At 39.8% G+C, this 23,262-nt stretch overlaps 1 protein-coding gene across 1 annotated transcript; it reads right to left on the reverse strand.

Annotated features, from left to right (window-relative positions):
* Positions 1–368: 368 nt before the first annotated feature.
* Positions 369–23,223, reverse strand: PEX3 (peroxisomal biogenesis factor 3). Its single transcript, XM_027689455.1, has 12 exons — positions 23,107–23,223; positions 14,862–14,993; positions 13,436–13,517; positions 7,997–8,040; positions 6,734–6,858; positions 5,329–5,395; positions 5,176–5,230; positions 4,757–4,913; positions 3,818–3,888; positions 2,849–2,971; positions 1,559–1,655; positions 369–1,170 (listed from the first exon to the last, which is right to left on the reverse strand). Exons 1-12 carry the CDS (start codon positions 23,177–23,179, stop codon positions 1,087–1,089), a joined length of 1,110 nt encoding a protein of 369 aa, XP_027545256.1. The 5' UTR covers positions 23,180–23,223; the 3' UTR covers positions 369–1,086.
* Between the last annotated feature and the right edge of the window lie 39 nt (positions 23,224–23,262).

The raw sequence follows: 23,262 nt of genomic DNA on the forward strand, positions 1-23,262 counted from the left end.
TAACTCTTGAAAAAAAGAAATAATCAGGAGTTGCTAGGGATCTTCAACTTTGGCAAAGACAACATTTTAAGCAGAGGGTAGACTGCGTCCAACTTGAAAAATTTCCAAATTCATCACGTGTCACCATTTTTAGGGATAGACACACAATGTGAAGTTTGCAAAGAGGAGGAGATAAAGCACAACAAAAGGCATTAATTGTTTCTGCTTCAGTGTAGAGATTTAAGGTTTATTTTTCCTGACTAATGTTGCTGAGTGCAAAATTATTACTATGTAAGTTAAATTTATTCTTTCAACTATGTCAGAATTTTGAGTGGTCCGCCAAATTTGGTTATTGCCTTTCCTGCTAGTAATGTTAATACACGCACAAATTTTACATTAAAATATTTTATTACAATACAGACAATTGGGCTCAAAATTAATACAAATTAAGATAAAATATTTACAAGGTAATGTGTACAGTGTAGCTGTTTGAACAGCATAAACAAGAGAACATCTAAAAACCCACATTCCTTTAGTATTAAGTAACAGAGAGCATGCCCCCAGTTCGTTCAAAAGGAACGTGCATCTGTTGGCAAAGGCCTTCTGAAGAACAAGAGACTTTGGAATAATGTTTGTAAAGTTAAGTGAAATAAATTTCCTTTATAAAAAAAAAATTCGAGGGGAGAAGAAGCAAAAAGCATTACTTCATTCTGCTACTCTGTGCTATTCTTAGATCACTATCATTAATTCTTTCCAAAACTTACACACTCCAGGGCAAACAAATGGGTTTTTTAGTAACCTGCTGTAATAACTGCCACCAGATGCCTTTTAGATGCAATAAAAATAATCAAATTAAATACAGAGGAATTTAACGACTTTTTTAATAGAAAAGTCTTTACATACAATGATTCTTTCAACAAGAATACTTTTAATGGGTGCTTGAAACATAATTCTATTAGAACAAATATGGGCTCGCTCCCACTTTTCTCGGAGTGTTCTTTCTGCTGGTCTGCCACTCTTACACCATTAAAAAAATCAACCCAAGTCTCACCAGTAGTTGCAAGGGATTTGTTATAAATACACCATCTATTCCTAAAAGTGTGCGAGTCATTTCTCCAGTTGCTGAGGGGTACTAAAAGCTTCATAAACATTAGCAGCAAAATCTTTCACTTGTTCCATCATCAACAGGTCCTGGAAGAAATGTAAAAAATAAATTTGCGTAATTGAACACATCCAGTGCCATTCTGGTTTTGCTGCAGTACAGAATTCATCGTGAGAAAAACACCTGGTGCTTCCACAGAGACATTACTCAAATTTCTTGCTTTAGAAAGGTTTGTGGGCAGAACTGCAAGTCAAACCAAGTTAAGAGACCTGTCTGTGCATCTTCACAGTTCAACAGAAGGAAGAGGTTCAAGAAAAACAGCATATTTTTGGAAGATATAAATGTACAAAAAGCTTTTTATGCCAATTGTTTCCGATTTTTTAAAAGCCAGTGAAAGTAAAAAGAATTAATTTATTAAATATACAACATTAATTTCGAAATTTTACTTGGGATATTGTAAATAAGGAAGATTCTTACCTGAACAAAGTGACTGGGCGTTTCACTGCATACTGAATGGATCTGCCCATTTACTATTGGAATTATCTTGGCTAAAGGAAGACTGACACTGGAAAGACTAGAAAAAAACAAAAAATATTGACCTAGAACTGCTCTGACATTGGTAAAACCACTAAACTGTGATTATTAAAATTCTAAGTAATTACTACTTAAAAAGTAAGAATTGCAAGACTGCAAACTAAAACGTACAGATGAAGGGTTTTTTTCCCCTGTCAAGCCTTTCATTTAATATAGAGGAGTACCAAAGCTAATTTCAGTTGGTCTTCCTATTACACAACGTTTCATACTTGCTTCTCATACAAGCAGATTATGGTTTAGCCAGAACCTTTACATGTGTGCGTATGTAGACAGGTGATAGAAGTGCCAGTCTACAGTCTCACACTATTTCAAACTAAACCAGACTTAGGACAGACAGCCAAACTACACTCTTTGGGGTATTTTAAGTGATGTAAATAGTATATATTTAAATAAAAATAAAACCCTCTAAAAGCCATCAGTTACTAAAATAAACATACATAAACCCAGTTATTATTCAAGGTTTTAATTTTAATACTTGAGAAATTATATTTCAAGGATTTGAACTTAGCTTTTGAATTTGTAACAGTCTCACCTCACTGTTTAAAACCAAAGCTAACTTCAAAATAAAAGCTATTTTTAAGCTGTCTTCTAGGAATATGTAGAAAACCCTGAGTGTTACTATATTTTATCAGCATACCAGCAAAGAACCTAGAGCTCTGTGGGTGCTTTGGCTCCCTGTACTTGGAGGATCACGGCAATGCCCACCCAGCTTCCTTGAAAACCAGAGTGACGGAGATTGGGGTGCACAGGGCTCGCAAGCTGCAGGGGAAGGCTCTTCCTCATGGCCTCACAGGGAGGTACTGCAGCACATCTGCCAGTAGTCACCACCAGTGGGGTAAACCCTCCCTAGCCCAAAAGGCAGTCTGCCAGTACACTGTTCAGGCAAACAGTGGAAGGTATAGGTCATCTGATTTCTACTTCTAGATCTGCAAGTAATGATGGGAAAGATACCTCACCTATACTCTTGCATGTTTCTTTCCACCCATGAAATCCTCCTAGCTCTCTACCTGAGCAAAACAAGGAGAATGCAGGGATTCTTGAAGAGCAAGAAGCAGAATAATACTTCCAGCATGAGAACTTCCAAGAAGGCAGGAAAATCAATAGGCTTTCTGGAATTCACTATGAATGCAAAACACTAGTGACATGAGAACCACAACAGAAGGAAATATTTACCTATTTACAGAGCCATTCTGAGAGAGGTCCTTTTCAGTAGGTCTAAAAAACTCTGCCATATTGTCCAGCAGTCGACTGAATCCTCTGTTTAAACACGTGCTCAAAACAGTACTGAAGTCTGGACTGAAAATAAATAATAATAATTATGATGATGATAACAACAACAACAACAATAATAATAATAATAATATTAAAAGGTTTGACTCCTGGGTTTTATGTTTTCCAACTAAAAAACCTTGCAAGTATTCAGTGCCTCAGATGTGCCTCCCCTAAGGGGGCATGTACGACCCAGATAAATGCCATTAGTATTGCCACCTCACCAAAGACCAGCTCCTTCAACAACCCAGACTCTACCCTAAAACTGAGTTAAGTCTAAAGCATTTCTCACTTCTATTTCTTATGAAGTAATAACATAGAAGGGACTTACCCTTAAAATGCCCCAGATCCCTAGCAGCTAAATAGTAAGAATAGTTTAGCATTTGTCTCAATTCCCTCATATCCTGTGTTTATTCTAGAAGCCTCGCTTTGATAGCTTTCTCTGGTAAAAGTACACATACAACCACTCTCAAAACCATGCACTAAAAATAAATTCCAGTAAGCCAATACTGGTGTTCACTTTATCAAATCAAGTAAATCCAATAAAATTACTCTCAATTTATTCTGCTTTGGCAGAAAAGAAGTACTCTTCTGTTCCTGCACAACTACAGAAAGGTGAGGAAGAGATAAGAGATCTGACTGGGAAGGACATCCTGGTTTATCTCATTAAGGCAGGATTATTTCTTACAAACAAGTTTCAGAACTTTCAGAGATTTTGAAAATCTCAGCCTACAATTAGTGAATGTAAAAATTTAATGCAGAACGCTCACATTTCACAAATGAAAAGTTGACAGCTTTTTATATGAAAGTAATTGTCTTACATAAACAATAGTTGTGAGGAGTTTAATGTAAATACAGGTTATTTCTCTATACCTTTCTAGCATATCTCTAGTTTCATTCAGTAATTTAATTGTAGCAATATCTCTTTCTGTGAGTCCACAAGCCTAGAAAAAGCAAAGACAGACACTGTTTAGTAAGTTTAATCGGCAACCATGAGGATAAGAGTAGAAATAAAAAAGTTGTGTATCACAGAATAAAGTCAAGATGTACAAGTCAAATCTAACAGAAAATATTATCATAAATCAGATTCTTTATAATTTGTGTTTTAAATCGTCACTGTAGGATTTTTTTTTAACTAAAAACAATACTAGCAGGAAGTACCAGACTAATTGGGCAAGGCATTTTTCCACTTTTGACCTTCAAAATTGAAATAAACCCAGCATAGCAGCTTAAGCTAAAGTGGTAAGTACATGCAGTCACACGCTGAAGCCCATGTTTCATCTCGACATGAGTGTAAAACCAAGTAAAGAGTGAGTTTTCTCCAACCTGTGGTGAGGGTGGAGACAAACACCTTCACAAAAGTTAGGGAATTAATATTACAGCTGCTATTAGATACATCCTTCTCTTGGCTTCCTGTTCATTTTCCAGCCCAAAGCAACAAAGGACCGCAGCACACCATCATCCCGTGCATCAGCCAAGATGCTACAATGCTCCATGAACTTTGCCGGTAACAGCAATGTAGCTTAGGGCTGAGTTAAGCTGCACTGTGTCACAGCTTTGGCCACAGGCTAAAAGCAGTAACTGGGCCGTGTTTCTGAACACAAAGCTGACATTCTGAGGATGACACTTGTTTTCAATCAAATCTGAAGAAAATGTAACTTTGCCTAAATTAAAGTGATAAGGACACTTGATTTATGATGGAAGAGGCTCCACCATTTATTAAAGACACTGACACCATGGCACGCTAGAGGACTGTTATGCACCCTTCCCTCACCCCCAAAAAGAAACAAAAATGCAGAATGAAACAAGTACCTGGCTAGCCAAAGGATTTTCTTCATCTGGCATCAGATAATGACATAAGGGAGAGTAAGATGCAATCTGATCTGAATCTTTATGTTCCACTACTTTCCTGATATCTTTAAGTTTCTGTTCCAGGTCCAGAAGAGACAGGGTGTGCTTAAGGGAAATACTGGAAAGGAAAAAGGCTACAGTGTTGATTGCAAAATGAATAATGATTCTTTCTCTTCCTACCAATAACATGTTCAGAAGTAACAGGACCCTAATCTACTGCCTTGGTTTGCACTGGCACACACAGCCTGCTATAATAAAAACATGGTTTTGAAAAAGTTGATATAACCCCTTTTTTATTTATTCTCACAAAACTCATTGCTTTGGGAACACTTATCACAATAAAATTTAAAAGCTAACCACAGAGAAATACAGGCTCTTACCTTCCAAAAACTTTATGCACAGCTTGTTTAACAATAGTTATTAACTCAGTCAGTCCTAGAAGGAAGAAAGTGTCAAAGTTATTCTAATGATTTGTTCAAGTCTAGAAAAAAGCAGAATTTTTAAGTGTAGTTAGCTCATAATAAGCACCATACCATCTCCTAAAAGGTGCTGAATGCTCGATAAATATTGCTGCTGAACTTCAGGGGGAGCTAATGGTGTCTGTAGGGAAAAAAACAACAGTTCTGTAACATGTCAACAATAGAGAACAATGCAGAAATCATTTCAAACCAGCTGCCACCAATTTCCTTAATCTTTATAATACCCTGCAGCAGATGGATTCCCCCATTCTGGTGCAACTCTGTAGCTTCTGACTGTTCTTGCTGTCAACTCCTGGATCTTTCATAAGTCCTCTTGCATTATTTTCTTCAGTCCTATACAGATCTCTCTTCCATCTTCAGCGGCACAGAAAACTCTTTCATTTTCATTCATATAAAGGTAAGTCTCTTAAAAAACTGCTCTGTAGGTGCAAATAGACCCTCCACCATCCCAGAAATCAAAACTAGTGGAGTATGTTATTTATGCTGAAATCTAACAAAAGCTTATCTGACAGAAAAGAAGCTTTCAGGAACTGAGAGACAGGATGTCAATTTGCTCCAGTGGAGTGCCTCAGATTGGCCCTGTCAATCCACTTCTGGATTGAAAAAAATAACAGAAAGGAAACATGTTTCCAGTCCAAACTCATCTTGCCCTTCTAAAAAAGCTTTTTCAGGTTTTACAAAATGAAGCACGACCTTAGTCAACCCTGGCCTCCCTAATGAAAGGTTTTCTCAGACCTGCCTTGACATGCTGTTCCTTGACTCTCAGCAAGAGCTATCACAGGGGGGCATATGAGAACTAATCAAAGTTTGTATCCATTATTTTTAGACAAGCCATCCAACAACTTGCAGATCTCACTCTCTACAATGGGTACTTGCTTACTGCGGGATTGATCTGTTTTTATTGAGCAGTGATAGATATCCTACATAAACAAAAAACAAGTCTTCTACCTTGCTTGGCCCCACCAACAGACATTTAGATGGCCTTTTGAAGTTAAACAAAATGGTCAAAATTTCAAAGACAACATCTATTTTCTTTAATCCTAGAAAAATTAAACTGGGGGAATTAATGTATGTGCTAGAAGGACCTAAGCATTTATTTAAATTTGCATACATATCTTGGATCATTCATACAGTATTACCATTCCACAAAAAAATTAAAGCAAAGAAACCATGTCATGTTGGTGTTTAGACATGATTAAGCAAGAGAAATGCAGACAAAAAGCATTCTTCAATATGGCTAGTATTCAGTTAAGCAACAGCATCACCAAATCATCCAAATTTAGAGGGTATTAAAAAGACATCAATATATCTAACTTGCAGTAATGCTTCCACATTTCCCATTTTTGTAAGAACTCTCAGTTTCATTCTGATACTCCTAAGCTATGCCCTTTTTATCTCTCACCAAATAATCCTTTCACTTCCTAGAAGTTATACCTTTGAAACAAACCAAGAAACTTACTGTGCCATTTTTGCAGAGCGCAGCATTATCTAGGTAGATGTAACCGCCAATAATATTCAACTGGACTCGCAAGAGAACTACCAGCATACAGGTACTATACACAGCTACGATGCTCCTTGTGAAACCTTGAATAGAGAAAATAAAGTAACTTCAAGGTCAAAGAAATAAGGGTGAGTCAAGGAGAGAGCGTGCTCTCCAAGACTCAAGAAGTGCTGATGATTTTTAAATACACAGTCACATTTCTCTCACTGGTTGTCATAACACATATTTTCACAACACATACCCAAGATGGTCATGAGTCTAATGTGCTGGAGCTACATCTAGAGTGTCCCATTTGAAGTCCTGTATTAATATCATTTTGCACACTATTCAAGTTATTTTGAGAAAAATAAAAATTATACAACTTGCTTCAGAAGAAAAATATTTACTGTCAAATGATTTTTCTTCATTAGGCCAGGAAATACACAGTCTATGGTAGCCCTCATCACACAATTAAGACACAGAAGGCACAACAGCAGCTTGAGAAAAAAAGTTACCTAAGGCAGGAGCAGCTAAGATCTAGTGAAAGAAAATTAAAATAAACATCAGCTACCAGCCAGCAGCCTAGGAGGATGTGCAGAAGAAGTGACAAGAATAAATATGGATGAGTGCAAAGACACAGAAAGAAAGGAGTCAGATCAAAAGTAGGATCTGTAGGATCTGTAAAGGCCTTGTGAAAAGGAGAAACAAAACCAAAAGCTGTAGTATTTCACAGCATAATTATCTGACTCCACTATTTTTCCTTCCCTTCCACTGCTTCCATCAGACAATAAAAAAAAAGATGAACCAAAAGGTTCATGACCACTGCTATTGTGGTTCTCTTCAACAGGCTCAAGAAGAGGAAACGATGTAAGGGCTGACCTACATTTCTGATTAACATTTTCCATTAGGTTCAGCATAAAATTTCTGAAAAACTAGTTTGATTTTTCTGTGATGACACAGAAAGGTCTCACAAAGTTTTCTTGAGCAGAGTAACATGAAGGGCAATAACATTTTTCACCTTGGTGTCCAAGCTTCTAACTTCCCTTGGGGCTAAGAAAAGTTCCATCATGAGAAGCCTTTGGGAGGAGGGGCAGGGAGGAGGTTTGCCATGTAGTGTGTTACACTGTTTTCATACCTACTGAAACAACAACTCAGTTTAAAGTGTGCCTTTTAAATGGTGTGAAAGACATTTTAAATTTAAGCTAAATAATTATGCAATTGTAATCTCTCATTTCCACTTACTTATTATCTTTAAATCCTCCCATATTTCTAACTTGTTTGCTGGCCTGTGGGAAAAATAAATGGAAATATTAAACACTAAGAAGTATATTTTCCTTGGAAATTAATAAATATGCTAAATGAAATAATAGTGCTCTAAGGCAAGCTCATTTAGCTACCAAAATTATTCAGATCAAATTCAGGCCTATATCCATTTGCCTCATTCAAGAAGGCACTATATAAACAACACACAAAAAAAGATATCCCAAATGTAATGTATAAATGTAGCATTTTGTCATGTCAATTACACACTTACATGATCAATTTTGAACTACTACAATAAGCAATCAGAAAAAGCCCACTGATGGCACAAAGTGGTCTTTTCTGGGGCCTTGATTCTCTATATATTTAATGCAAACTCAGTTCAGAAGGGCTTCCTCTGTCTGCCTGTGCGTAATAAGTGCAGGATCACCCTACTTTCTTGCAAGATTTACCATTGCCTGATGTGGGTTTAAAGTTTATATTTGATCATCAAAAAACAAAGAGATCATGACCATCTGTGGAAAAGAAATCTTGTGCCACCCACACAAACGTATGCTAATCTCTTTTCTTTGGTTGAGGTTCACTTTTTGACCTGACCAATACCTAAAATTTTATATATTCTGCAGTCAAAATCATGGCTAGGCTTCGCGAACGAAGATTTGGGAAGGGCTCTACCCATTTTTCATGCAAGCGCGTTGGTGGCTAAAAAGGCCAATACGAGAAAGGCAAGTCCGGTTGCAAAAGACACAGCAGAAAGGCTCCTTAGATGGTATATTCTGCAAGGCTCGATTCTTTCTGCGTTGTCTTTTCTCCTCAAGAGTGATCCTGCGTGCCTTCTCAAAAGCATCAGCAGCGTTATAAATGGTCTGTCTCCAGGCCTCCCGATTAGAGGCCAGAGTGGACCAGTTATGGTGATCAATATGCCCGAGGCTGAGTTGTTGCTTCAGGGAGTCCTTGTATCTTTTCTTTGGAGCTCCTCTCTTGCGGCAGCCAGTGGCAAGTTCACCATAGAGCAGGATCTTAGGGAGGCGGTGGTCCTTCATCCTAGAGATGTGCCCTGCCCAACGCAGTTGCGTTCTCAGGAGCATGGCCTCAATACTCGTAATTGCTGCCTGTTCGAGATTATTGCAGTCAAAATAGCAAGACTGTAGATTGCGCAGACACACGTAAACTGCCTAAGGTACATGTCATATTTGTAACTACTATCCAGAGGTAATCTTAGCAAGCAGCAGTAGAAGGGATAAGAGCCAGCTAATCATCCAAAACTTTCATCAGCCATTCTCACCTGTTAAGCACTGTCAGTAAAGAATGGCTACTGTGTATCTATCATGGAAGATATATATCGTAAAAGTCACTTAGGGAAACATTTGATAATTTCTTAGCATCAGAATTAACATTTAAATATTTAGGACTGAGAGTTCAAATTAACCTAGACTTTACAGTAACCTAGTTTACAAAAAGAAAAATACACTTTTCACCAGAAATCATTTCTCTTTACAAGCACAACATCTGCACTCTGGCATCAGTTTGACCCCTATATCACTTACATAAACAATGTATTTTTAATTTCACTGCTACCAAATAATGCAAGTGAACTGGTATAATAAACTATTAAGTCTACAACTCCAAATAATAGACAGGTTATATAAATGATAGCTGGAAGAGATACAATGATCCATGGCACATACAAAAACAATTTACACGCTTTTCTTTTTGCAAGCTATTATATGCAAATTTTTTAAAGCTATTCTAAAGCAAAACAAATGAAGGACTGTTAAAAAAATACAACAATAATTCTATAGATAAAATACATAACAGGACTTAAAGCCATATCTGTTACTTATGAGGGGTAAGTTTTTCATGCCAACTGAAGAGATAAAGAGAAGCCAATACATCAACATCAGCCAACTACATTTGCACATATTACTTCAAAACATTTTTCAGAGCTCATGCTTACAGAGTTTCTCCTCACAACATAAGGCAGCAGCGTGGTAACAGTTTAAGTCTGCAAGCATTAGGCCTAACAGTGGAAATGAAGTTTTTGGTCTTCATCTCCTGCAATTTACTAAGACTCAGTTGCTACTCAAAACTCAACTTCCGTTTCACATTCATTGATTTGGAAAGCCATTGCTTGCTACAGAAACAAAAAGCAATGCAAATAAAAACCAGAGGTTTGGAATAAAGCTAAGTGCTGAATAGGTGGGAGATATGCAACATGTGCAAGGCTACAGCAGCTGGCACTTCATCTCATCTCTTTCAATTACATGGCTTTAAAAAGAGGAGGACAGACAGAACAGGAACATCTGTAGTCTTGTGGTGCTGCTCCCTCTTTAGAAGTTTCTCTGGAAGACTGAAGACTTCAGCCTGCTTACACCCCCAGCCTACCACTGGCCACCCAAATTTAAATAAGTGAATGGATTTCAAGTTAAAGGAGATTACCTGAGCCATAACATGATCTGTAACATATGATAACATAAATCCATAACATGTTAAGCCATGACACAGATTATGTGAGTGTTGTGGTTTGACTAGTCCTGTCCCCCTGGAGCTGAAAGATGGGTAGCTCCAGGTGGGTTTCCGATGCAGACAGCCAACCGAAAGCTGCAGTAATGCCTCTATAAATTCCATATTTAATAGGGCCAGAAGAGAAGCACTTATTGCGCAGTAGGAATTAGAGCCATGAGGTGGAGAGGGGTCAGCGGGCCCCGTGGGGGGCCAGACCCTCCCACCCCCCCCGGCCGGGACCACGGGGGGCCCGGCATGGTGTTAGAACCGGACTGGGTGCTGTGGCCAAGGGCTGGGGGGTTCCCCCCACTGCGAGTGGGGGTGGCAGAGGACGCCGGAGTGGTGGCGGTGGCCCAGCACGGCGTTGGAGTGTCCAGGGCCGAGCTGGGCCCCTGGCTGGAATATGCAGCAGCCAGAGAACGAGAGAGAAGCTCCTCCAGGAGTTTCCCGGCCGGCCTCACCACTTTTCCCCCCCCACCGTGGGGGGAGGTACGGCAAGCAGGCTGGCCAGGCCTTGCGAAGAAGCAGCAGCAGCTGCAGCAGCTCAGAGCGAGCAGAGAGACCCTGCTGAGGAGTGGAGCAGATCCGAAGCAGAAGCAACGCACAGAACAGAGCAAAGCGGGCCTAGAGTGGCCCAGACAGTACCAGCGGCCAGCTGGAGCCAGACCGAGAGATGCAGGGATGCCCTGCGGAGAGAACTTGTAACGGAGAGAGAGAAAAGCTACACTGGAACATTCTTGGTGTAGGACTGAGCTAAACCCCAAGAAACCTGAGACCCGGGGAGGAGGGGTGGACCCCTTGAAGAGGGATCCCCCGAGAGCTTGCTTCCCCAGGGAGGGACCCCACACATAGCAGGGAAAAAGACTCAGAGCTTTAATTCCCTGTAACCCATGGTGATGACCATGGTGACGCAGGCTGTCCCCCTGCAGCCCATCGAAGACCCATCGGGGAGTGCAGAGAGAGAATCCCCACACTCTGATTGGAAGAGAGACTTTAACTATAGCTCTGAGAGTGAAGAAGAGACTTCTCCTCCCAGACTGATATGGGGAGAGGAGGGGTGGTTTGTCATCATAGGAGAAACTAGTTAGAATTGTTGTATATATTACTCTTTAGTTTCTATTCTGTTAGCAATAAATTTTAATATTATTCCCCCACATCGAGTCTGTTTTGCCTGTGTAAAACCTCTCTCACCTTTTTGCAGTTTTGTGGGGGTTTGAAAAATTAGGCCTAAGTAAAACCACAACAGTGAGAAAAATAACACATCTTCAGGGACATTAAGAAAGGTAAGTCTCCATATCTGCTCCTTTGTATATTCAACAACAATGGCGCTCAGAGCTCTGGAGCCATTTGATTGAGCTTCTCAAATGGAAGTGGAAAGAAGAAATCTATACCTCCACGCATAACATAAGAATGCAGAGCTTCTTCAAAGAATCACTTCAAAGTGGAGTGAGCCTTGCTGGTTGATTCCATTATCTGTGTTTTCCCAACCCCTTCCCTATGTTTTCATAGGGAAGTTCAAGCATCTAGTTAAAACTAGAGGTGTAAGTCAAAATTGGAAGCATTGAGACACAAACTCCACTCTAAGATACACTCTAAATGAACATCCACACTTAGAGAATATTTCATCTAACCAGTATTTAAAAAAAATATTTGTTTTCAAAAATGCATGATAACAAAAAACTCTAATATCTATTTTCACTGGGATTGTTGGAATTCAGAGGTGTGCCAGTGTACCCATAAACTGCTTCAGCTAGTTAAACAAGTTAGAGAAACTAGGTATATTTTGATAAAAGAATGCTTGCTACAGGGAACAAACTAAGGCATTATATTTCTTCACCACTGAATAAAGGATTACAAACTGTTGTAGACTATTTTGCTGCACAGTCCAGATGACATATCTGGTGATCCACAAGCTCTTTTGTTCATTCAGTCTAATTTTTTCCTTAAGTAAGACTCTTATTATGATAAACACATTTATTCCATTAAAATTAATTTTTCCTAATTTCTTGTTGTTTGGAGTAAATATTATTCAATTACAGTTCCAAATTCTCAGATAATTTATTATAAAAACATTGTTCAGGCTGCAATTCCCCCTTTAAATATCTCATTCTGTTGCCCTGTTGTGGAAGTTTTTTGACTGAAAAAAAGTGACTGAATTGGTAACCTATTAAATGCTGGACAGCTGAAGTTATAGCTACATAAATAAACTAGTGGGAGGTAAACTAGAAAGACAGTCTCAAGTGAGTCAGAAGCCCTGTGTTAACTGCCTACATAACACTTTTACTCTGTGCCAGATGACAAGCAGTTTATGTTTAAGGTATGCTATTATACCCTATGTATTTAAAAATAGGCAATTTATTCCTGCAGTAATAAGAAAATCCAGGGGTTTTTTCTGACAAGGCAGCATTTCTCTTAATGTATGACGTGCCCCTATTTGTTCTACTTCAAAAAAAAAGGAGGGAAGAAAATTACTTCTCATTACTTACATCCATTTCCAATCTCATCTTGGATACTTTCCACTTCTACTCACATCTGAACTTGATAAGATTACATAAACATCTTTACAAACACAACATCAACAACTCACTCAAGATATTCTGTCCTGTTTGAGAGAAGACTAGATCCTTTAAGTACTTTTATCTATGTATCTTAAAAGCATTTCAACAAAAAACATGTCTCTCACTGCAACATCTTAAAGGAAGAATAAATTCTTGTAATGTTTGGAAAATGCCAGCCATCCCTATCAAAACACATCTAACATGACACAGAATATTTACACAGTGATTTTGAAATACTTTAAGGCTAGTGACTTCATAGGGCAGAGAACCAAAATCCTGCATGCTCTCTACATAATATAATTTGACAAAAACTTGTGATCAAAACAAATGCAGTTTAACACAATTAAAATAGTCTTACCTGTTTTTAAGAAGAGATGTGAGACTCTCAGAATTTAACTGATGCATTAAGGCATCCCTCAATGTTGGAAGCATTGACAGTACTGTTGTTAAAAGAAAAAAAAAAAGCAAAGAAACAAAACCCATCAACATAAAAAAACTCCAAACATCATAAACCCATCCCCACCTCACACTCAATAGGTGCTATACAATGTATGTCCCATTGCTCAACAGGCAAAGCTAGAAGGACAAGCAAAATAGGAAACCCTGGGAGTACTCAGAGGTGCAATAACCTGTGTGCCTCTTACGAGCTCGGGGACAATGCTGCCCTTATTGTCACTACACGTTTTTATTGGCTCTAGCTGCAAATGTCCACTCACATCCTACATATACATCATCCTGCCTCCAACTCCCCAAAAGAAAATCTGGTGAAAATCTACACTGCTGCATTTCTCCAAGTGAGAGGAAAAGTATCTGAGGTTTGTTTTTTTCCAACAAGAGAACCAGGGAAAGGTATGTTTCAAATGAAAAAAACCTGTTGTGAAAAAAACCCTTTACTTTCAGAACAATGTCCTATGATGGGAACAGGAAACAGAAAACATAATAGATACTAAGAACAAAGTATGAAACATCTCATCAGGAATGCATGCTGCCTGAGAGAAGATACTTTGTACAAAGAAGGGCATAGAAAAACTTAGTTCTTGCAGCAAAATCAATCCCAGCAGTACAAATCAGAAAAGATAAAAATGAAATACCAACTGGTCAGGGTAAACAAATTGCACAGAAAGCACTTACAGCCACCCAAGAAGCCATTAAAAATTTCAACAGAAAAAGAAAATGCTGCCCAATTTGTTTTATAAAAATGGCCTGCATTTACAAGAATGACAAGGACCTTGTTAAGCTCTACTCTGTCACCTTGTCTCCAAAAATCCTAAGACTGGTGCTGTAAGAAAAATACTTTTGTTTTTTGCTCCCCACCTAGTCAAGTACCTTTTAACTGTGTAGGAAACTAATGGGCTGATGTGCTTCTTATTAGTAAATAATATTTACCCACAAGTTCTCCATGCAGCTATAACGTGCTATAACAATGTGCTATAATAAATACAATAATCCTGCTGTAAATTCAATATTGTTTGAATCTGAATGTTGTTTCATCCCTCAGTACCACATGCGGTTTAAGGAAAAAGGATCTTGACATGAAAAAAATTTGTAACCTGCATGTATACTTGTATGATTACAGATGGATAAGGGTTCAGATGTCCCCTAAAACCCCTTTAATCCTCTGTTCTTCAGAGTCTTTTTATTATGCAAAACAACTCTATTTATGCAGCACTACTGAAGATTTTGAATTCACCTACATTTCTGTTTTTCTTCCATCCTGACAATATGTAGTATGTACCTCCAAGTAATCCTACCTATCAAGAACAGTAGCTATTTCCTTTTCTTACCTGTCATATTGCATGTCCTCTGATTACTTTCAAAATGATATTGCCTTCGTGCTTGGGCAATGTATTCAGCTGCCTCTCGTTCTTGGATTTCTCTGATTTTCTTCTGCCCATATTTTCCCAGTAAATAGACTCCTGCAGAGAAATACTCATATTAAAAGGTGCTTTAATAAAGTGAGAAAGGTCCCTTCAGCCCTTTTCTTTGATTTTAAACCATAAAGATGCATAGTGGGGTTTTTTGGATATGTGGGTCTTGGGTATTTTAATAATGATTGACAAAGTAATATCAGAAATAATGTTTTCAAAATTACTTAAAATTCCAGGGGTAATGACTCTAAGCAGTATAAGAAACTTTGCCGAGAAGAGAGATCTTGCCATTCACAGAAGACATTTTTGGTACTACTGCAACGTGAACAACTAGTACTGAAGAGACTGAAACAAAAAAGAAAAAAAAATGTAGGGTAACAAAAAAAGAATAGAGGAAAAAACAAGAATGCATAGGTCTGGAGATTAAAAATTACCACAAGCGAGAGATAAAACTCAACTCTTAAGAATCACATATGAGAAAAACGCTACAGACCAACACTTCCTTCGTTTGGTCCTGAAACTTTCGTAGGAAGCACCTTAGCTCCAATGGGGCTTGACTGTGGCTCTTCTTTTTTTACCAAGTTCCTAGTTTCCAACTCCACTCTTAAGGACCTGACCATCCCTTATCATTTTCACTATAAATCTCCACTTCCACAAAGACCAACCAAAAATTTTCACTCTACATTATCTCCTCTCGCAACATACATCCCCTTGAAGTTTTCCCCAACTACTTGTCCCACACCACCAGAGGTTCGGAGATCTGTCCAGGTTGCCCACAGCCCTCTTCTCATCCTTCCTCATCTTTGCCCCACTTTCCAAGCCATTTCTCAAGATACCACTACATCTTCCAGGCTTATCCTCAGCACCTTTGCCCACTCTAAGCTGCTTTGCATTGATTTCTCACCCTCCACCTGGGGCTTCTTACAACACCTTCTGTGTATCCAGTTCATCTGCTGCCTCCTGTATGCACTGGCAGCAGCAGTTACCTATTTAGGTGTAAAAAGCACTTCCCATGGTCTCTCACGAGAGAATTGGACGGTTGACAGAGATAAGGGAGGAACCAACACAAGCAGAAAAGACTTGTACAAGTTGATCATCTTCTGTCTGCTTTATAGCAATTCTCTTAAGTACTGAAACTCCTCTACAGAGAGTCAGCTCTAAATCTGTCAGGTCAATAATGATACACAGAAGAAACCTGAATAACAAATCAAGTCTTTACTTTTTTCCACAAAGTACTTTCTAAACACACAGTCACAAAGTTTTCTTCAATTTTCACACTGAGAAGTTAATATTTGAACATTCAAACAGTTGAGTGCTAAAAGGTTCAAAACTAATTTTATAAACCAAATCTACAAAAACTAAAATATAATAATAATAAAAAAACAAAACAAAACAAAAACAACAACAACCAAAAACAACCAAAAAAACCCCAAACAACAAAAAAACCCAAGCCCAAACTCCCCAAGATTTTGAATTCAGTCACATTTTTTAGGCCATCAAAACCTTTCGAAATGTTCTCCAAAACTATCATCAGTATTTCAAAAGGCTTTTCAACTTTGCGCTCCAATATTCATGGTTGCAAAAAAATCCAGCTACTCATACTGGCATTATGTTTCTTAATAGGTAATTACAAGCCAGACCAGTTTGGAACAACCACAGTCATTTCCATTTATTTCCCAAAAGCCTCATAAAATAGAAATTGATAAGTCTCTCTCTTGCTTCAGTGTTTAGGCAGACTGACCATTTGTCATGTGGAATATTCACTCCACCAGATGCGAACTTTAATATTATGGGTCCATATACAAAAAAATGTGATTTGACCAATAAATTGTTAACCAATATGAGACTTCATAAATAACAATCAGATTATTTTTCTCTAAAAAATTACCAATTCCTGCCAAGAATATCTATTTAGAACACAACTGCCAGGGTACTGATTTTTTTTCAGCTAACATACTGAAATAGAAACAACTTTTTAGCATTAGCAAATGATTTTTGAACACAAGATTTTTCCAATCATTTTATCCCACCATATTTTTCCCATTACATTAACACAGAGTCATTTGTCTAAATGACTACTTTTGTTTACTTTCCCCCACCCCAAAACAAATCCTTTTACCTCCAGGTTTTGTGGCAGAAAAGTCAGAAGTATAAAAAAAGACCCTTCCTGAATATAGACAGGACATAGGCAGACATGCAAACAGTTCAGGAAGAATCATATGCATACCCTTGAGTGATATGCTGGAGCAGTAGCTTTAAGATTTAGGCAGCTAATTTCTTAATACTTGATTGTTAAAGCTGAGTGACTACTCTGTACTAAGAACTGCTGTGACTCGTGAGGGTACAAAGTTGCAGTAGCAGTCATCCAGGTTTAAAGGAGTTTCCAGAAAAAAACACTTGTCTAAAACAATGCAACACCAGCTACTAATCATCTTATTTCTCCCTCCCTCCCCTGAACTAAGCCATAACTTTAACCCACTGCTAACAGATGTTGCTTATCTGGTATCATCCTCATCTTTCGGAATGCAATGCATTAGAGGTTAACCAAGGTAAAAGTTGCACCATCCAAACAGCTGAAGCAAAACCAACAAACAATAATAAGTTTGGCTGTCAGCAGCAGACTGACAGACTCTGCTACCTGCATGGCTTGTAGGTGCCTCTAAGTTGCCTGGAGGACACAGCACCTCACTTGGGAAATTCAAGTCTCAGTTATGACAATGAACTTCTGCCCACTAGTCACTCGTGCCTGAAAACAGCAGTGGAGCCTCTGCAAATCTCTGACTTACAGGATGTTTCAAGAAGCTGCCAACCTGGCAGTTGGTCTCATGTGTGTTCACAATTTACTTTAAAACAACCATGTGTATCTATGTTAATACATGTAGCATTAATTTAGAAGACTTGAAAATAACAAAATAACACAGACTTCTAAGAAGTCCAGAATGAATGCATCACATGAAAACATCATCACGTGGAGTTGGAAGCAGGACCAGAGAAAGCCCCATCCCAAGAACTGCCATAATGTCAAATCAGCTAACAAACCTGTCAGAAACTAAACTGACATTTTGAAAGTCTCTCTTGTTATAAACAAGCAAAGCGAACACCAACTTTTTACAACAGCTAATATAACTTGGTTTTACCTCTTGGTATGGGATGGGAGGTCTGCATAAGTGGCAGCAACAAGATTTAAAATTAGCTAAATTGTTGTATACGTGGAACGTCATATTGAATCTTTCCCATATGTTTCATACAAAACCAGGAATTAAGAAAATTCAGAAATAATGAGACTGCCCAAAAGATCATTCCTCCGTAAACCATTTTCTACCTTCATCAAAATGGGAACTATACAAAAGACTATAGTCCCAATGCTTCTGATTCGGAGAGTTCAGAAACAGATGAGTGGTACAAACTAGGATTACATCCCCTGATGTTAAGTACAGGAACCTCAGTAAGGATCTCAAACTACAATTTATACTGCTTTAAAACTGATCTACAAAGTGAAATGTATTTACATTTGTACTGGCTGTCTGTGTTGTATTTGATTAGGATGGAATTAATTTTCTCCATAGTAGCTGGTACAGGGCTGTGTTTTGGATTTGTGCTGGGAACAGTGTTGATAATAGAGAATGTTTCCATTACTGATGAGCAGCGCTTCCACAGTGTCAAGGCCTTTTCTGCCTCTCACACCGCCCCACCAGGGCACAGGCTGGGGGTGCACAAGGAGTTGGGAGGGGACACAACTGATCCTAGCAGACCAAAGGAATACCTTATATCACAGGATGTCCTGTTCAGCAATAAAACGAGGGGGAAGGCTAAGGGGGAAGGCACTGCCCAGGGACTGTTGGGCATCGGTCAGTTCTGATTCTCTCCCTCATCCCACTGGGGAGGTTGTGGAGGGAGTGAGCAAGTGGCTCTGTGGTGCTTTAGTTGCCAGCTGGGGTTAAACCACAACACTGTCCTACAACACTGGGAGTACCCTGGGGTCTACAGTACCCATATCCTATGGAAGCGACACTTCATCATGGCTAGGCTTCGCGAACGAAGATTTGGGAAGGGCTCTACCCACGATTCTTGCAAAGGAAGCGACACTTAGATTTCAGATAAATGTGGCCTAATTTGTCTCTGTAGCCCTCTTTGGCTGTAACACTGTATAGCCTCTTCCCATCTAAATGTAAGTAACGCAAGTAGTTTACAAAATCTGCAGGCTCTTACATGTTTCTGCTAGTAGCCTCAAAGAGGTAGGATATTTCTCACATCACCTAAGTTATGACTTCCCTCCCCCTCAAGCCCTTTCCTTTCTTCACAGCAGAACGGTGGGAAGGTAACTAGGAGGCATCAAATGTTCAGGAAACCTATTTACAACCCTATGTAACCTTTGCCCTCACCACCATATTTACCTCAGAAAAAAAAAAAAAAGGGGGAAATTTTCAGTTTTAGGAGTTTTATTATGTAGAAATTGTGCTGACACACGTAAGCCTGCATCCTTCCAAGACACAGACAGCTCCGTAAGTTGTGGTTTATCCTTATGTTCAAGGAAGCTGTGTATCAACTGACATACAACTGTCCCCTTATGGTTGAAAACCATCTTTAAAATATGCAGGCACTAAAACCTTATTCTCTTGGCAGCACTGAGTCCCACCAAAACATATTTAATGCCCCTGTACTCACCCACAAACCAAGCCAACTTTCTCTGCTAAGCAGATAGACTTCTGAACTGAAATGCTCTTTCTGCAAGCCAAAGGTTGCAACACATGAAATTCAGCGACAATTAATTCACCACTGAAATCTGAACCATACATTGCAGACACACCCTAAACTTGTTCTTCTACTGCAGCAATAGAATTTCAACAGTGAATCATTTTGTAATATCCACTGAAATCTACCTTGAATGCTGAGCACCAAGATAAAAACTACTTTAACCTACCTGTCCAACAAGAACTACTGTAACGAATGTGTCCTTGCGGCTTCACCATGCTAGCTCACTCGCTCTCTACTTTACATATTTCTAGTGGGTTTGATCCCAGACCACCAGATTTCGCTTGATTGAAGAGATAAAAGTCTTTTTAGTGTGCAATTTATTTTATATTGTTAAAAGAACAACTTCTGAAGAAAGGGTTTGTACAGAGTCTTTGCTAAGTTGAGGTCTTTTCAACCTCACTCTATGATTAAGGAAAAGTTACACCTATTTTTCAGTTGCTTTTCCCCCTCAATTTGAGCTCTTATTTTGTGAGGTTTGCATCTTCGTAAGCAGAAAAATCTATTGTAGTGTTGGGATTGACAGTTGTAGTTGTTGTGTTGGGATTACACTAAGAATGACAGCCACTGATAACACATAAGGAATCCACCTCGGTAAAAAGAGGAAAAGCTTCCAACCAACTCAGACTTTGGTGCAACGATGCTTCAGTAATACAACACTGATACAACCCTGTATCAGTAATAACACAGAGACTCTGCTGCAGTGTCCAATGAATCATTAAATATTCACATTAATCTCTGACCATGTGCCAGCTAAAGACTTAAAATCATTAAATCTTGTGATGTCCCATTTTTCTTGTTACATCCTCCTGCACCTTGCAGCTCTCAAAAAACCCAAACACCAGACAGCTATAGATTCCAGGCTCTGGTATTAAATCAGCAGATCTGGATGCTTTTCTTAAACCATTGAGCCACTTCCCAATATTCTGTCCTCAAGTCAAAGCAGCATGTAAAGTTGCATTCTACCTTTCAAGATTTGGCAATATTTTCTGGAGGAGAGTCCACTGCAGATCTCAGAGTTCTGACTATTGGTGGTGGCATTACCTGGAGTTATTTTAAGGTCTGATCCATAACTAATAGGTAGGTGGCCAAAGCACTCTAGATTCAGCTGCTGAGCAACTGTAACACAGCAATCTGCAGGACATCACTCCATCTCCCAGGATGCCTTAAAATACCATGGTGCAAGTTGCAGCTGCTGGCAGCTAATGATGTTCACCTTCTTGCAAAAGCCCCGATTTACTTCAGTCTCAGATACAAAAAAAGCAATTCTCTACAGAGTCCTCAAATACTACATGGCATGAGGAAATAGGTACTTGATCCATGCTGCAGAAAACGACAGCGTAGTTCAACATTTTCAGTCAGAAGATGAAATGCTTGTTAGGGGAGGAGCATCTTGGGGGTTTATGGATTGGTCATTCTTTAAATGACTTTATTGTAGTCCATGATTATTATTTTTTTAAGTGCACTTCATCCAATCAGCAGCACTTTAGTGAAAGTGACACTGAACTGTACATAAACAACACCAAACATTAGGAAAAAGCTGCAAATTCAGGGATTTTAGGTTGTTTTGCAGGCTGGTAGAATGCTGTTTATACATGAGGAATTTAGGATTTCAGGACTACTAAGAGCCACAAGCTCCCCAATACCTGCTTTACCTCTTGGACATTGATCCATGTTTACTAATTGAAACTGGGACAACTGATATTTTTACTACTCCCATTTGTCCACCCACCACTCTCACACAGACAGTTAAAGACAGGGGGAACAGGTTTTGGGTTACAGACGGGTGTATTTAAGTAAATCTGTTTATTAACGTGGTGGGCTGTAAGTGCAGTGGTAAACATGACACTGTGCTGTACTTGAGGAGTCACAAAGCCTGCAGGTGATGGGGTGAACTGGAGAAGCAGTCTGTCCAGTACTGCAGTAACCATCATCTGACCTATTATTATGTATTAATTGGCAGTCTTTGGAAAAACACAGAAGGAATTAATGATGAAAGGATGGGGGGGACACAAGAACCAAGGCAAGCCAGACATCACCTGAATATATGACAAAACATTACAAAAAACCCATAGCCCTCAGAATATTTAACTGTTCAGGCAAATTCTAGTGGGTATAAACAAACACAAACTTTCCTTAGCATTTCTGTAAAATGTAATTCTGTGTCATTTACGTCAGATACAAGTACAAGACTGAGTGTGCAAAGACATGGCTGTACCTTTTGAAAAGTATCTAATCTCCAGCTGCACAGCTATGCACTTTATCATTAACAGAAAGATCCAATGTGCTCTTTTAAATCCAACTAAAACCAATCCCATAATAACTCCAAGGAAAGGTGAAGCTTACTAGATCATGACCACACTATGGGTTAGACAAAAGCCTTAAGGGAGAAAAAACTGCTTGAAAAATTAAAGCAAATCCTCTCCATGAAAGTTTTGCATCTGCAGCCAGTCTACATTTGTCCAGAGAGGGGCAACAAAGCTTATGAAGTGTATGTTCTACAAGGAGCAGTTGAGGGAGCTGGGGTTGTTTAGCCTAAGAGGAGGCTCAGGGGAGACCTTATCACTCTCTACAACTACCTGAAAGGAGGTTGTAGCCAGATGGGGATCGGCCTCTTCTCCCAAGCAACCAGCGATAAGACAAAAAGACATGGTCATAAGCTGTGCCACGGAGGTCTAGGTTAGACATTAGGAGGAATTTCTTCACAGAAAGAGTGATTAGACATTGAAACAGCCTGCCCAGGGAGGTGGTGGAGTCACTGTCACTGGAGGTGTTTAAGGAAAGACTGGATATGGCATTTAGCGCCATGGTCTTGTTGACATGGTGGTGTCAAGAGGTCTTTTCCAACCTAATCGATTCTGTGAATCTGTGACATTTTATCAATTTATCTCAACGCACAAGTCACATATGAAAGTTGAGGCTTTCAGCCTCCATCCTAAAAGCACAAGTAACACAGTAAGCAACACAAATGTCACCCACGCTTTGCGTGGTTAATCGCTGTTTCAAAGCAACGGGATCACTCGCCGTAAGAGCGCCCAGGCAGCCCGAGTCCCCGTCTTTTGGGGCTTAAATGATGACGTGCTGATTCCCCTCTCTGCTTGGGGGGAAAGTCCTGCTGCCCCCCCGGGCTCTCCCCACGGCGGTCGGTGGGAGCGTTTCTGTGTCACACCGCCCCCCGGAGCTCTCTGCTCCCGTGGCCCGGGAACACCGAGCCTTTGCAGCCACCCGGGGAACCCGCCCGGCCACGGGGGGCTCGCCGGGTCCAGCGCCGGCTCCGAGTGGGCCTCCCCGGCGCGATCCCGGAGCGCTCAGCGGGGAGGCCCCACGTCCCCAAGGCCAGCCCCGCGCCCGCCTCGCCCCCCGCACGCATTATCGCCGCCGCCCCTCGGCCCGGCTGCCGGGCACTCACCGCCAAGGAAGGTGCCGAGGACGAGGCATTTCTTCTTGTGCCGCTTCAGGAAACTCCAGAGGGACCGGAGCATCCTGCGCGCCCGGCCCGGCCGCCCGTCGGCTCCCGCGGCGGCGGCGGAAGGGGCGGTGGCGGCAGCGGCACCGCCTGCGGTGC

This window comes from Neopelma chrysocephalum, unplaced genomic scaffold (genome assembly GCF_003984885.1).
Source record: "Neopelma chrysocephalum unplaced genomic scaffold, ASM398488v2 Primary Assembly neopelma1_23, whole genome shotgun sequence".
NCBI classification, from domain to species: domain Eukaryota; kingdom Metazoa; phylum Chordata; class Aves; order Passeriformes; family Pipridae; genus Neopelma; species Neopelma chrysocephalum.

Bases quoted from the DNA above. Each gene is read 5' to 3' on its own strand.
- PEX3 (XM_027689455.1), bottom strand. From the start codon at position 23,179: ATGCTCCGGTCCCTCTGGAGTTTCCTGAAGCGGCACAAGAAGAAATGC. The intron at 6,859-7,996 runs GTAAGTGGAAAT...TCTCTATTCAAG, and splicing joins GGAGGATTTAAAGATAATAA to GTTTCACAAGGAGCATCGTA. The intron at 5,396-6,733 runs GTAAGTTTCTTG...TTTTCCCTACAG, and splicing joins CGCTCTGCAAAAATGGCACA to ACACCATTAGCTCCCCCTGA.